Source organism: Thermobia domestica, chromosome 2 (genome assembly GCF_964235325.1).
Source record: "Thermobia domestica chromosome 2, izTheDome1.hap1.1, whole genome shotgun sequence".
Taxonomy (NCBI): Eukaryota; Metazoa; Arthropoda; class Insecta; order Zygentoma; family Lepismatidae; genus Thermobia; species Thermobia domestica.
Genome location: NC_137455.1, coordinates 357,964,018 through 357,980,600, shown reverse-complemented (window position 1 = coordinate 357,980,600; position 16,583 = coordinate 357,964,018). Strand labels below are relative to the sequence as shown.

Genomic DNA, 16,583 nt, shown 5'->3' with positions numbered 1-16,583 from the left:
TAATAATTTAAAAATGAAATTAAAATAAGTCTCTCCTCCAAGCTATATCTTGAGTGTTCGTAGTTCGTAGCGTTCCTACTGTATCTTATATTTGCGCATAAACAGGATTGGGCCCATGGGGGTTGAAAAACACTTGTTCCCGATTACTCCCGTCGCTCAGAATTCTCTGGACAGTTCACAAACCTGCTGCACAGGTAGCTGCAGTTTTCGTTTTAGATATGATACGCTGCGATTACCATGTTGGAAATCTGCAGTTTCCTTCTCGGCCTCGTTTTAAAAACAATTACATATTCTATAGAGAAACTTCGAATCATTCTCCATTATTAAGAAAATTAATCCAAATATCCCATGTCTAATTGCAAGATTAAAAATACCACCACGTTTCAACTCTGATCACTATGACCGCCTGTTAAAGAAATGACTATGATCAACGTTGCCAACCCAAGGATCCAAAATATCAGTAGCAAACTCTCTAAAATTTCAGTAGAAATCTTAAGAATTAGTAAAACATTATTGAACAACTAATTTATAGGCATATTAATGAAATTTCTGTGCTATTTACAATGTCGTTCAAAGTTGACCGGGACTTTTATTTCTTCAGATGAAACAGATAGCACAAGAAGCACTAAATGTTGATCTGTGGCCAAACCATGTCAGCTTTTCAAAGTATTCTCTGTGCGCGTCGAGGCACTGTTGCCATCATTGTGCCATCTCTCTGATTCCTTTGTAGTACAAAGAACTTGGTTGTTGTCGTAGCAACTGGAGGACATCGTTCTGCAGTGCTTGATTTCGTGAATTCCCCCCCCCAGATGGTCTTTAAGGGGTGCAACGTGATGATGGATTGCAACAACTCATCACCTTCGGCTCGAAACCGATTCAGAAGCTGTTCACAGACCGTCATGCTTGTTCATTTCTGATCAAATTTCAGTTGGCTGGGAACCCACCTTGCACGGATTTTGCGGAAGCGTAAGTGGTTGTGAATGATTGTCTCAAAACTCCCGACACTGATATTCATTTCGGCAGCAATATTCCCACGCATTTACGTCGATCCCAAGAGTTTCAGTATTCGCGCGCTACCCTAGCCAGCTGTTTGAAGTTGGTCATGTAAAATGTATAGAAAAAAATGGGCAAGAGAAGAGAAGCTAACCAATCCTTGCGGGGCTTCTAACCCGTTCCTACTACTACTACTACTATTGAAACTATTTATTATTATTATTATTATTATTATTATTATTATTATTATTATTATTATTATTATTATTATTATTATTATTATTATTACTATGGATCGGTATAGTAAAACTGCTAGGTTATTTTAATGAAAAAAGTGTTATGAAAATTTAAAAAAATAATCAGTAAATCACTACTTTGAGTATTATTTTCAATTCTACTTTAATGAAAAAAAAAGTGCGTACGCTAACCACTTAGCAACGGATATTTATATTTGAATAACTGCTATTCATATTATCATAAACTAAAATGTAGAATTTCCGATGGAAGCATTTCGGTATGGAATCCTTGAAATGAAATGAAATCTTTCAGTTTTACGCCCCACAGGTATGCTGGCCAGGCTAAAGGAGATAGTGATGATGAGAAATGAATCCAATGATGGAATGAATAAAGTGGGATGAAACAGGAGAACCTCTTGAAAATACATTGTTTGTAAACCACAAAGTCCACTTGGCGCGAGCTGGGATCGAACCAGGTACCCAACACACTCAGGGGCGGATTAAGACTTTTGGGACCCTGGAGTCGATTATTTCAATTGTGCCTATATTAAATATAATTCCGGCGCATAAATTTTATTTGCTGCCTTCTACAGCCTTATAGGTTTATCAAAACACCGAGAACTATGCTGTAATATTTTAATGTGCTCCAAGTTTACAATAATTAGTTTAATTACATTCATTATTAACAATTAAATGCTCATATACTGCGAACAAATTCCAAATACAAGCCAAATGATCAACCTCACAAAATAAGTATCGTGAAGACGCTGGTGGAAGAAGACAACTCTAGCAATACCCGAGCGGAAAAAAATTATCATGGGTCTCAAGCCTATAAATATAATAAGTTGATTGCTATATTTTAGTATTAAAGAGAGAGATTTTTGGGTGCCCCTTGAGCGTGGGAACCCCGTAGCCTGGGCTCCATGGATCTTCGCCCTTAATCTACTCCTACGCACACCAGAGATGAATGCTCTGTCACTGGCCCAACGCGGCCCTGTTATGGAATCCTTGATAACTTGTGGTATAAAATAATCCATATTTACATATAAAATGTTCTTATCCACACTTTATGTTCGTTGCGTTGCGCAAATTTTGCTGTGGGTTCTTACGGAATGAGAATCAGGCCAATTGTTGCAAACAAAATCGCAAACTTTGTGTTGAGTTGACACAAACCGTTATATTGTTGCCAAATACAACTAGATAAAGTAAGTAAATAAATTAGCAGCGCTGAAGGAGTTTCGTGTTCGCTGCCATGACGACCTGACATTGGAACTCCTAACACGTGGATAATTTTGTTTTCATTTCAAAAATCTCCCTTGTGATGTATAGACAGTTTGATAAATTTTTAGTCAATATGAATATGTTTCTGAGGCATTTCTTTTATAATTGTTACCGGTTTTGTAGATATTGCGAGATTCGAAGAAAAGAAGGAAGAAGAAAGTGTGAAGTCACCTTCGTTGTTTGTTTTCGATGCTTTCATTAATAATTTGCATATAAAAGTGGGTGTGATTTCTGAAAGTGACAGTGCAAAATAACACAGCAAAGCTGATAAGGAATATTTATATAGAATTTTTAAATGTGTATCTGCTCTATTACTAACACAAATAACATAATGTTGAATCTTGTAAATATCGCACAGTTCATGAACACGTACACCGGTAGAGATAAAATATTAAGAACTCTAGGGTACTGTACAATGTGTGCTTCCGATTTAGTTCCCTCAAAAACAACGTCAGTTAAACTGGAAACAATAAGTAATAATCTAAGTACTTGTAGGACAGTTCTTAGGTTATTTGATGACATACCAATGCTGAGTTACACATTGTCATATAAATTTGGGAACAAGGTATGTTCGAAGATACTTGTGCATAACATTATACAGGTCTTATCTTACTTATTTCCAATGTTCTGCATAAAGTTGTGAGTTTGACTTTACAATGCCAGTCCGTCTCCTTTAGCCTAACCGGCATAAACGTGGGACGTAAAACTCTTAGATTTCATTTTTACAATGGCCGCTCCAGCTGGTATACTCACTCAGAGATGAGAGCATTACTGCTGTATCTCCGGATCAATTTGAAAACATAAAAAAAGTGCCAAAATGTACTGCATTCGGTTATATTTGGTTGGATTACAAATCCATGTTCCGTTAAGGGAGCCCAAACTAACCTAACCTAACATATTAGATTACGGTAATAGGCATCAGGGTTGGCTGCTTTAAACCAAGGTGGTTCAAACCTTGGTTTAAACCAGCTGGTTTTTTTTTTTTTTTTTTTTTTTTTTAACCAGGTTTAAACCAAAAAACGAAACATGTTCGTAAAAGTGCGTGAGTGTTCGTAAAATCTTGATGAACAGACATTTGTGGGTTATCGCGTGTCACTTCCTCATATTATTCGTATTATATTCAGACCTAAATTCCCCATTCAATACTCAGAGAATATACTACATAAGCAACTTTTTTTTTATAAGTTTATGAATGTTTCTTTTGTGATTTTTTTATAGTTTATTATGATTGTTATGCAATTGCAATCAAAGAAAAATTCTTAATATTGTTTTGTGTTAATAATATTTACTATTGATAGAATTCATCGAAATACCTATTTTTTTGGGCGGGGGTCATTTACTGAAATCAGAAGTATCTTTGGTATCTATTTATGTATAAATGGGTCAGAGCCAAAGTGGACTCAAATGATTCTTATCTTTATTCACTTTTCTTAGTGATGTGCAAATTAAGTCGTCGTATTGCTTTAACTTGGACTAGCAAAAGTCGTAGTGAACTAACTTGGACTTAATTAGTTCTTCTATACTCTGAAGTGTTTTGAAATTGTCCATCTGTAATTATGTATAATGGTTTCACTTGTGCAACTGTTTATCTTTTTGTCCTTCTCAACTGACTCTTGACAATTAGACAATCAGACAGGGTGTTTCAAAACAACACCGACAACGTTTGGGAAGTAGTTCCTGACACCAAGGTAAAAAGTACAGACCAACTTGGGTACACAAATGCTTCCTTTCGGATAGGCTGCCGAAAACATGAAAAAATAAACTTTAGAGATCCATAGCTTCAAAACTATGGAACGTACAGTAGTCGGTTCAAGACTTCACTTAGGAACTAGTATTAGTTCTATCCAAATATCCAACTTTCAGAATCCTAAGGTACTCACGCAACAATTTTTATGGAGGGAGTTTTGTTACTGGCATATGATCTGTAGTACTCACCAACTACCTCTAGAAAAATAGTTGCGGAAGTACCGCAGGATTCTGAAAGTCGGATATGTGGATAGGGCATACACTAGTTCCTAAGTGAAGTCTTGAACCGACTACTGTAGGTCCCATAGTATTGGAGCTATGGACCTCTAAAATTTAGTTTTTCATGTTTTCGGCAGCCTATAACTCCGAAAGGAAGCATTTGTACACCCAGATTGGTCTGTACTTTTTGTCTTATCGTCGTGTCAGGAATCACCTCTCAAACGTTGTCGATGTTGTTTTGAAACACCCTGTATTATAAGTATGTAAAGATCAATACAACGTATCAGAAGTCCTTTGAGAGTGAGTCGGTAGACATATCGCATCTGTGGGCAATTAGTCGCGGTTTCGAGTTCAAATGGAGGACAATTTGTTTCGGATGTAATTCAAGAAACGGTTTGGACTCCGCTTTAAGCTTACGTGACCCCTTCCAGCATAGGGGCCGCGGTGGCTCAGTGGTAGAGCGTTCACCTCTGGTGCTAGGGGTCCCGGGTTCGATCCCAGCCCCCGCCAAGTGAACTTTGTGGTGGACAAACACCGTGTGCGTGGGTTTTCTCGGGGTTCTCCCGTTTCCTCCCACTTTCTTCATTCCACCATTTCATTCATTACTCATCATCACCGTCTCCTTTAGCCTAACCGGCATAACCGTGGGACGTAAAACTCAAAGATTTCATTTTCCCTTCCAGCATAACCCGGCTGTTGCGTAATAGCACCAAGGTGAAACAAACTTATTTCTGTACATATGTGATATAAATACATAGAGCAAATTATTTAAACCCAAAAAACCAGGTTTAAACAAAAAAAAAACGGTTTCTTTGGTTTTTCAATAAAAACCATGGTTTTTGCCAACCCTGATAGGCATGTAGTTTTACTATACGGATCCATAATATAAGTAGGAGTAGGAGTAGGACTAGTAGTAGTAGTAGGAACGGGTTAGAAGCCCCGCAGGGGTTGGTTGGGTTCTGTTCTCGACATGAAATGGGAAATTAAAGCCCTTTTTGTGTGTGTGTGTGTGTGTGTGTGTGTGTGCATTTTACAGTTTATGTATCCTTATAATAAAACAAATGTACCTCTCCGCGAAGTAGTCCACCCGCCTCCACATACAGTGCTGCTTGCAACATCAAAAACAATCAGCAAATACAATCACTTTTTTAACTTTTACTATTCCCCTTACCTGACTTTCATTCTTCCTCACAAACTTAAATAAATTCCCCAATTGGCTCGGTAAATTTCCTAAAACTGGTCCGACGATACAGCAGTTAACCCGAGATTAGAAATTACACTCTATTAATTTTATGAAAATGGTTCAAAACTTCCCTAAACTTAAGCTGACCCGTTCTTACCCCCTACCCTACTTATCCTTATCTCACTTTACTATACCTTATAAAACTGTCTTTCTTATCTATGCTCAGCTGGAGTATGTATTGTAATGTTTACTCAAGTTGTGAATGTTAAACAACAATGTGCAAATGTACTCTTAACATTACACGCTCCAACTGGTATCCATACGTAGACATGAAAGATAGTACTGGTTTTAGAATTGATTTGAGAGAAATGGCGTTGTGGCGTTTTTAAAAATAAAGCATGTTGTATGCAATTGTGTGATTAGTACCATGGGTTATGTGCTGCAGAGTTGGCCCAGGATTATTGAACCTAACCGAAATTAAACTACCATACTCTAAGCTAACCTAAGCCTTAAAATATTGGACCTCCTCAGCGGCACAAAGACCAGTAGGTAACTCTTTACTTTGGGCAAATCAGTGATATCCTGTCACTGTTAGTATTATTCACTGGTTGTCACTAATTCCTTACTGTTCCTTATTCACATACAGTCGTGGCCACCGATAAACGGTCCTTACCCATACCCTTCGTAAGAAAGAGCCCCTTCCTCAAGCATAACCACAAGTGATTGCAAAAGTTTTTTCCGCACGTGCTGGAGGACAAGGTTGTCACTTTTTTTTTTTTTTTTTCTTGAAAATGTCTGGACACCTTATGTTCTCTTCTAGAGAAAGTCGTAGTAGCTACGTATTGACTCGTGAATTGTGTAATAAAAAATGATCTAAGAAAAATGTTATGTGATCCATTGCCTACAACATAATTCAAATCGGGCGAAAATATCAAAACTCAACACGAATCATTCTTTTTTTCGTAATAAAAAAAAGACATATACACTCTGAATTTGTAAGTATGATCCTTTGTCACAAACTCAAGGACTAAGAATGGATTGTTTAGAAGTACGTGTTATAGGGGAGTAAAAGAGGGTTCAAATACACTGCTCCACAAAACTTAAGCAACCCGAGAGAACGTGGTATAAGTGTCGTTTGGGGCCCATTCAACACTGGTTAGTGGCATGCACATACACAGAGACACGAAGGTAAGGCGAGAACCCAGTCTATCGCATAAGCAGCACCGTTGCAAGCGCGGTGAACAACTTATGCCATGAGGCGTACACCATAGCCCAGTAGTGTTCGAGGCTCCAAGCATTGAGTTAATGGTTCTTGTGTGCTGTACACACCTTGCAATGGCTGGTAGACGACATTTGAGTGACTTTGACCGTGGGCGAATAATTGGGCGTTTGGAATTGGGCCGATCGCAAGTGGAAGTGGCGCAGGAATTCAACGTGAACAAAAGTGTTATGTCGAGGCTATGGAGTCGCTTCCAAAATGGAGGAGAAGTCAGTAGACGTCATGGAGGAGGCCGTCCGAAGAAGACGTCGGCCGTCGAGGACCGATTTCTCACAATTTCTGCCAAACGTAACCGTCAAGCTTCATGTTTTCAACTGGCCAATGAGTTGTTTCAGGCTACAGGACAACGCGTGAGTCGTGAAACTGTTCGTCTGCGGCTCAATAGAGCAGGACTGTATGCAAGAAGGCCTGTGCTGTGTCTGCCATTGAAACTGGAGCACAAACGTGCGCGTTACACATGGTGTCAGGAACATGTTGCATGGGGGGAACACCAGTAGTCGCGTGTCATGTTCTCCTATGAGTCGAGATTCAGCCTGTCGTCTGATTCTGGTCGGACTTTAGTGTGGAGAGAGCCAGAAACACGCTATCATCCAAACTTCATTGCTGAACGGCCGTCTTATGGCGGTGGTTCTATTATGGTGTGGGATAGAACTATGCTGAATGGGAAACCCATATTATGCAACATGGCACTTTGACAGCACAACGGTACCGGGATGAAATTCTCAATACACATGTGCGCAATTTCCGCGGAGCATTTGGCCCAGACTTCCTGTTCATGGATGACAATGCCCGCCCACACCGTGCACATCTTGTGTCCGAGTATCTGGAGAGCGAAGACATTACGCGTATTGCATGGCCTGCATATTCGCCGCACTTGAATCCCATCAAGCATGTGTGGGATGCTCTTGGGCGGCGAATAGCGCAGCGCAGTCTACCAGCATGCACTCTCCCTGACCTGCAAACAGCTCTCCTCGAGGAGTGGTGCCATCTGCCGCAAGACTTGATCAACTCTCTGATTTGCAGCATGGAGGCCAGATATCGTGCCTGTATAGCTGTTCGTGGAGGTCACACGCCATATTGACTGCCTATGCCCTTGCATATTCCAGCTTCACCTGTTTAGATATCGTTGTGCTGAACTTTTTGGTCACCCTGTACATCCTAACTATATTGTTCGTCTTCACTTGTGTTGCATTGTGCATCTGGACCGTCTGTTTGTTCATTATGCTTGGTGCAGTGATCGTGTCGTTTTATTTTCTGCCACTTTCTTTGAGTGGCTTAAGTTTTGTGGAGCAGTGTAGCTTTTGCTAAGAATAGAGTATCTCACAAATCCTTGAAGTTATTTAATTTAAAAATTCCGTTGCTGAGAAGGGGAAGGAGAGTAATTTTCTATAATATTATACATATAATATTAGTTTTATTGAAGAAAAAGTCCCAGGTAATTAAAAACAAACATTAGTGCAAAATATCAGAAAATTGCAATTTGATTAGCACTTGGTTGATAAAGGCGTTAGTAAACTAAACTTTAAATAAAATTTAAAACAGGCAATGATGATATTGTGAAAATGATGACTTTGTATGTAAATATTTTACTATTGTATTGAAACCAATATAATTGGATCTTGACTAGTGTTGCCCACGAGAAGAGACGTCTTGTTAAGTTTGAAGAAGTCTTGTCTCGATTCTCAATATATTCTTTTTCACCTCATCTCAAAAAAAAAAAAAAAAAATTGTTCAGTAATTTTATACTCTTGACTTTTAAAAGTAATCTTGGTAATTTTTTACATTTAGGAATAAGAAATTTAAATGCTTTATTGGAATAGGTGTTAATAATTCGCAAAAGTAATCTTGGTAATTTTTTACATTTAGTAATAAGAAATTTAAATGCTTTATTGGAATAGGTGCTAATAATTCGCAAAAGTAATCTTGGTAATTTTTTACATTTAGCAATAAAAAATTTAAATGCTTTATTGGAATAGGTGTTAATAATTCGCAAAAGTAATCTTGGTAATTTTTTTACATTTAGCAATAAGAAATTTAAATGCTTTATTGGAATAGGTGTTACTAATTCGCATTAATTAAAGATACATATCGCCCAGGTTTCTTAACCAACGTTTATATCGAAATCAGATCTGTAGCTAGGGTTAGTTCGTCTTCGACTACTTTCAGCCCTCCTGAAATTTTCAGTTCTTTGTTGGTTGTATATCAGATAACATTGCTTCTATGTTATTTTCGGTCCTCAGGTAATGAATCATAAAGGAAAAAAGAAATATATTGTATTACCAGTGGCAATAAAATGAAACTGCCACATATTACTTTAACTGTGTGTGATTCTTCTACAAGAGCAAGCGTTATTATATTACAAAATAAAAACTTGCAATAAAAAATATCAATATTTTAATTAACGCAAAAATAAATAGGGAAATTATTTTTAAATAAGAAATTCTGTAAAAACATGCAATTGTATGTTCGCCCATTCGTGAATACAAATATTTTGAACAAGAAAAAAATTTAATTGAACAGTAACCAAACACAAATTTTATAAGGTGCATGATCTACGAAGATAAGAGAATATTAAAAACTATGGAGTACTGTCTTCCCTGGAAAAGTCCTACTCCTGATCTAAGTCAGAATCGTCTGTTGACGAATCTGTTATTTACACTAACACTCTACTTGAGTTGACTGAAGATTTCTGTAACTGTCTTCAATATCTTCCACACGTCTTATGTAATTTCTCCAATTGTCAACTCTAATTCTGTTGAATGCGCTATTTAATAAAGACACCAGTTTTGGTAGGGGTTCGCCTTTCATCTTTTGAGATGTTACCGTCCGTTTTAATTGTGACCACACCATTTCAATTGGGTTAAGTACGCAATGATATGGAGGTAATCTTAAAACAACATGCCCATATGATGCTGCCAGTTCGTATAATTGCGTACCTTTTTCTTTTTCCGGTCGCAGGCAGTTGTTCATCAATAATTTGGAGAACAGATATTGTCGGGACCGGACTAGATATAGCACTATTGTATCATAGATTCGCGTATAATTAAGAATAGTTTCTTTTCTCCACGAAGTATTAGGCTTCGGATTAATTACACGACTATGGGGAGGGGCATTATACAAATATATAGAAGATACCTCCTCTAGGCGTTTTAGTATGGAATTTTCAAACCAATGCTCGAAAATTTCTGCGATTATTGTCCCATGATAATCGACAGGAGGAGCATCAGACATTGTGAGTTATAAATAAAGAACTATCCACAAAAGCAAATCGGCCACCAAAGTGCATAGTAACGATCCTATCCTCTTTTTGTCCGAAGTTGCAACTGTGCAATTGTCAAGAGTCGTCGGACCAATTTTTGATTTGGCACGTGTTGCTATCGTACCAAGTTTCGTCTAGGTATACGTCACAGTATCCCGCGGAACGGTAAGGTTTAATTTCTTCGAGATAACGATATCTCTAAGTAATAACTTCATTGGACTCACATTTCGCGCTTTTTCTTGGCACTGATTTATACGAAAACCCCATACTATGTAACAGACGACGTAATGTTCTGATGGAATAAGGAAATTCATAGTTAGTTTCGAATGTCTTCACAAATCATCACGTTTCTCAAAAAAAAAAAAAAAAAAAAAAAAAGATTATTGTAAGGGACAGTCCACCCAGTTCCAAGATTGGAGGACATGTCCCCCTCATACCTCCGGGATTTGAACTATTGTTGGCTATAAACAATAAATTGAATCTTTCTATAAGGAACGAAATTTATTGAGAAAGCATTTTAAGCTAAGATTTTTTCCTTCTTTCTATTAGTTTCTTTAATTGTCAAAACAGTAGAAAAAAACTGTTTTAACTTTAACTTGTTTACATGTGTTACTGCTCATTCATGGATAAAGAAGACCTAAGACAAACTGCTTTTTTCTCCTGTATATATAAATTTAAAAAAAAAAAATCATGTTTAAATTTACAAGAATGTGATTCATTTTATTATGGTTTGCAAAATCCGGAAAACTATAAAACTCAAGAGGAAAAAAGGAAAATAACCCTACTACCTGCCTTAAGTTGTATATTGTAGCACCAAAGACTCTTGCAGGAATTGAGAATGAATATTTACCCTTCAGAGGCATTTACGCTCTTCGCTTTTTTTAGTCATTCTGAAGGAAAGAGGATCCTTTTAAAAAATGAAACCTTCGTTAGTTCATTTTAGAAATCTGGCAGCATTGACGCCTTTGCGAACCCCAGTAAAGTTTGCGGTTGCTAAACCACAGGGGGTAGACGAAAGTTTTTCCTCTTCCAGGAAAAATAGTCGTTTATCCATGGCCCCGAGTTTATGGTGTCTTCCATTTCAACTCAGGCAAAAAAGAATAAAATTGTACCATCACCATCTCAGATATTGTTGAAACTTCTTTTTATCGCAACTAGACATGTTTTTAGGAGTCCCATATTTTTTTGTTTCGTCGAAAAAAAATTTTCCGCCAAGTAATCGGAAGACTGGGAGTACAATTTATGAATTGTAGAAAACATGGAAACTGGTCAAATTCGGAGCTCTACCCTTCAGCTATGGAGACAGACAGAGTTATAATTCTTGTTGTGGTATGTGCATATGTATAGAAATAAACCATATTTTATTATAGTTTGGTTTGCTTAAGTTTTGCTCTTTCAGTAGATTATAAGAAACTTTGCAAAAGGTTACACTCTCAAACATTAATGGGCATACAAAGAAAATTTTAGGGTTTTTTTTTTTTTTTACAAACTGTACCATTGCTCAAAAGTTACAACTATGAAACTTTTGAAACTTTTTTTGTACATTCATCTTAACACGTACATGGCATGGTTAAAAAATAAAGAGGGTGTTTTTTGTATTTTTGTAATTATATATATATATATTTGGTCTAGGAATTAATTCGTGCGGTTTTACAAAAGATGGCGTAACTAGCTTATTGTCCCATAGTTTCGTTGATCCAAACATGCGTTGAAAACTACTGTCATTGAGCATCTTGTTTAGTATATGTCAGTTACTTGAAGCGGAAACAACAACATTTTTTCTTCAACTGAAAATGGCGCATTTTGTGCCTGATAAAGTGTTTTTGCGGGGAGTTATTCTTCATTGCTTTAACATGAAGAAAAGTGCTACCGCAAGTCATCATATTTTAGTGGAAGTGTTTGGTGACCATGCTCTAGCTGAGCGAACGTGTCAGAAGTGGTTTGCACGGTTTAAAGGTGGTGATTTCAGCTTGGAAGACCAAAAGCAATTTGGACAGCCAAAAGAATTTGAAGATGAAGAATTGAGAGCATTGCTTGATCAGGATTCGCGTCAAACGCAGGACGAACTTGCAGAAGCATTTGGAGTTGAGCAAACAACAGTTTCCAAACGTCTCAAAGCCATAGGAATGATTCAAAAGATGTCTTATTGGGTTTCACATGAATTGAAAAGAAAGACGTTGAAAGAAGAAAAACCGTTTGCGAATTGCTGCTTCAAAGACAGAAAAGGAAGGGATTTTTGCATCGAATTGTAACTGGTGATGAGAAGTGGATTCATTACGAGAATCCTAAACGAAAAAAGGCCTGAGTGAAGCAAGGTGAACCAGGTTCTTCACAACCGAAACGAGATATTCATTGTGCAAAGGTTATGCTGTATATATGGTGGGATTTGAAACGTGTGGTGTACTATGAACTTCTGAAACTTGGTGAAACTATTAATGGACACCGCTATCGACAACAATTAATGCGTTTGAAGCAAGCTCTGGCCTAAAAACGACCAGAATGGAATAACAGGCATAATAAACTTATTTATCAAGATGATAACGCTCGACCACATGTCGCAAAACCGGTCAAAACCTATTTGGAAAATGTCGGATGGAAAGTGTTACTCCACCCGCCATATTCACCAGACACTGCTCCGTCTGACTACTACTTGATCGATTGCATGAATAATGATTTGATTGGACAGCGGTTCACTTCTTCAGAAAATATCGAAAAATGGATCTTTGATTAGATTGCGTCAAAAGATGAGGAATTCTTTCGACACGGAATCCGTAAATTGCCTGAAAGATGGGAGAAAGTAGAGGCTAGCGATGGACAATATTTTTGTTAACGTATTCATTTACTTTGTTTTTGAAATAAAGCTTCAATTTTTATTAAAAACCGCACGAATTAATTCCTAGACCAAATATATATTACATGTACGGAAATATACAGTTTTAAGTTTTGTTACAAGGTATGTCATTGCTAAGTTACAACTATGAAACGTGTTTGAAACTTTTTTTAATAGAACCATCTGAGCACAGACGAACAGATGAGACATCGAAAAATATTTTTTTCGATATGTAGGGGCCATAAAACTTGAATTCATTGAAATCTCGAATTCTATTTTTACCACTATCACCATAATTTCTTCTTTCGTCGCTCGAATGTGAAAACGAATAGGCCTACACCAAGTAAGGTGATAATTTGTAATCCCAAAAATTTAATGAGTTACGTTTAATGTATTGTCATGCTAGAAAAAAAAAAAACTTATGCCTGATATCATTTTAATATCAGTTTTTCATGCTACTGTATAATTTAGAAGAATGGTATAATTATCGTTCATATTATCTTTTGGAAGCATTCGTGTTCCGCGCACACAGATTTGTATAATTTAGTTTTGTTCAAAGAAAGCATTCTTTGTTCCTTACACAAACTTATTGCATTTCTTGCTCTTGTGGATATTAAAAAGGAGAAAGTTAATATTCTAAAAAGAAACACACACACACAAACACTAGAACATAATTTAACAAGCTTTTTTTTTTTATGACAAGCTATTCTACTTCATTCGCTGGAACTAAGGCTGCATGTAGTCCTTTTTTTTCTGTCCCTGACACACACATACATTCGAAGTGAGTTGAATTTGGTCTGCTGTGCAGACCAGGAGAGGAGGAATAAGCATACATAAGCTGAAAACAATCGCTGTTACCAATAGTACTCTAATGCTGAATAAATACGTCATTAAAGGAAAATATCAATAAGTTTTTTCCTTGTTATATTGTTTCGGTCCTTATTACCATGACAGTTATACACTTCCTATAATATTTTGTTAAAAAAATAAAATAAAATAATAATAATAATAATAGTAATAATAATAAAAGATGTCATGGGATAGGATTCGATCTGGTGTCAAAACAGTATAAGATCTACTAGTCCGCCACGCTACACACCTAACCACGGAGACTACGTTTCCTTTGTTTTCTTTTTCTTAACAAATAAATGGTCATAGCCATAGTGCGTATCACTTCCAACGTTTATATTTGGCAGACAATCTAGACACTAGGTTTAAACCAATAAATGCAATATTTTACTCCACTTCCCAGTTCCTTCATTCAACTCTCCGACTGCTAATTTGAAATTCCCTGCGCAATCGTGCTGTGCTACTGCAAAAATCCCTCGAAAGCATGATTGCCAGTATACGCAAAACCGAGCATAATTTTGTTTTTTGCTTATATTTTTATTATTTTATTACATTATTTGGAAATATCTCCTTAGATGGATTGCTTTCTATTATTTCCACTTACTAATAACAGAACTTTATCCATAAATGTAATGAAAATGGAATAAATGCGAAAATTCATGAGTTACAGTATACGCACTTTTTTTTTTTTTTAGCATGGGGTGTACAAAACGATACGCATGCGCAAACCAAACTATAATAAAATATGATTTTACGGAAACGTAAAAAACTTGATCGAAATGTTTATAATTTCGAGAATTGGACTCCAATATTATTTCAGTATATGAAGACGCAGACCTTGAAAAAAGCTAGTAACACAAATAAGTTATTATTAAAATAATATTACACTTGGAGAAGGACACCAGGAACCAAAAAACAATTATATAACAAAAACATCTTTGTTTTGTAAAGAATGTGAAAGCAAGTGTTTTCCCGCATACGTCACTAAAACTATTATTTCCTAGTTTAAAATGCACTGGTTCTAAAGGACATGAAAAAAAATGCAGCGCTCGTTTCTAAAGCAGGGTATTCAGTTTTCCAGTCATTCAATCGCGTTCAGTCGATGGAATTTTTGTTTTGATTCGTCTCATGTTGTTAAGTCGGAGACTACCGAGCAGGTGGTGCAGTTGTAATTAACCACCGTAATTACGCAAATATTTTGTTGCCGTTGCTAAGTATCATTCATGGACGTTTTTTCTACTCTTATGCATAATTATGGCAGGGCAGTACAAGTCAATTACATCCACGTAACCATAGGATTAGATAAACCCAAAACAATTACTCTTGTAATTTGCTTGCTAAAAAAAAAAATAAATAAATAAAAACCTCATAAACCGTTTCGATGTTTGTTTACAAGCACACAACTTATGAGTTCACAATGTATAAATGTAATTTGCCAAAATATTATGTCTCAGTGTAACATTTACTGCTCATAAACCTTACTTAGTGTATTCTAAACTCTATGACACACGAGTGTCATATTCTAACTGGAAATAACCCAGTCATTCCTAAATGATTATATTTAATTTAAAATAGCCCTGTAAGGTGCTCATCCACTTTATGTTATTAATATTCAATACAATAAAATAAAATAGCTTAGGTTAATTACCATGTAATCATTGTGTAATCAAGGTAACTCTTTTAACCCCTTTTCTCCTGCATTAAATTAAGTAACACATAATAAAATTGCAATGTTTATTACTATACTACTAAGGTAACAATTGGGCATGTTAGCTTTACTATTAGTTACCATTGTAACTAGTAATTTAACACATTTTATTATCACTTGTCCGTGATAATAGTATATTTATATCCCTATGTACATACCACAACAAGAATTATAACTATCCGTTTCCTTAGCTGAATGGTGGAGCTCCGAAGTTGACCATTTTCTATGTCTTCCTAACTAACTAACTCACTCACTCTATGGCCTATGGAACCCGGAGGTTCAATGCCGCGTTCACAAAAGCTCTCCACTGACTTCTATCCTTTCTATGTCTTCCACAATTCATAAATTGTACTCCCTGTTTTTGACGGCCCATTACTTGGCCGAAAAAAATTTTTGCGACAAAGAAAAGATATTGGGTCTCGTAAAAACGTCTAGTTGATGATGGTACATGCTCTGCCTAAATTGAAATGGAAGGCACCATATATATTTCCTCATTAATGTCATTGCTGTTCCTGATTCACATAGTATTACCGAGCGAGCATTAGTGAGTGAAGGCGGGTTAGAGCCCCGCAGGGCACGCTGTCTTTGGTTGTTGGGAACTGTAACTGTAAGTGCGAGAACCGGTTCAGATGAATTGGTTATTGTCACTACCTTGCCTAAAGTAAAGACTTGCCGACCAATATCATCAGTATATGCTAGTTGGCCATTGCATCTGATCCTCAGTTGCAGGGCGAAGCACGATGGCCCATGTGAGGCGTGAACGTTTTCGAAGGTAATACTAAACATACACCCTCCATTCCGAAAGAAACCGAACTTTTGAAAACAAATAGTACCACTAGTGCCATCTGTTGTAATATTTTACCGGTAGATGGCGTAGTCCCTCATTGACAACTGGTATAAATGTCATGACATTTGGATGCACGGCAACAAAGTTGTTGCGTTTCAACTGTCAGTGTGTTGTGTACATCGGTCGGAAAATGAGTTTCAAACAACGAGCTGC

At 36.7% G+C, this 16,583-nt stretch overlaps 1 protein-coding gene across 1 annotated transcript in view; it reads left to right on the top strand.

Moving 5' to 3' along the window:
* Positions 1 to 2,472: 2,472 nt before the first annotated feature.
* The window catches only part of Pex11c (peroxisomal biogenesis factor 11c), a 31,465-nt gene continuing 17,354 nt past the window's right edge, over positions 2,473 to 16,583 (top strand). Inside the window, exon 1 of the mRNA XM_081749345.1 lies at positions 2,473 to 3,075. Coding sequence (XP_081605471.1) covers positions 2,806 to 3,075 — 270 coding nt within the window. The 5' untranslated portion in view covers positions 2,473 to 2,805. The remainder of the gene's footprint in view (positions 3,076 to 16,583) is intronic.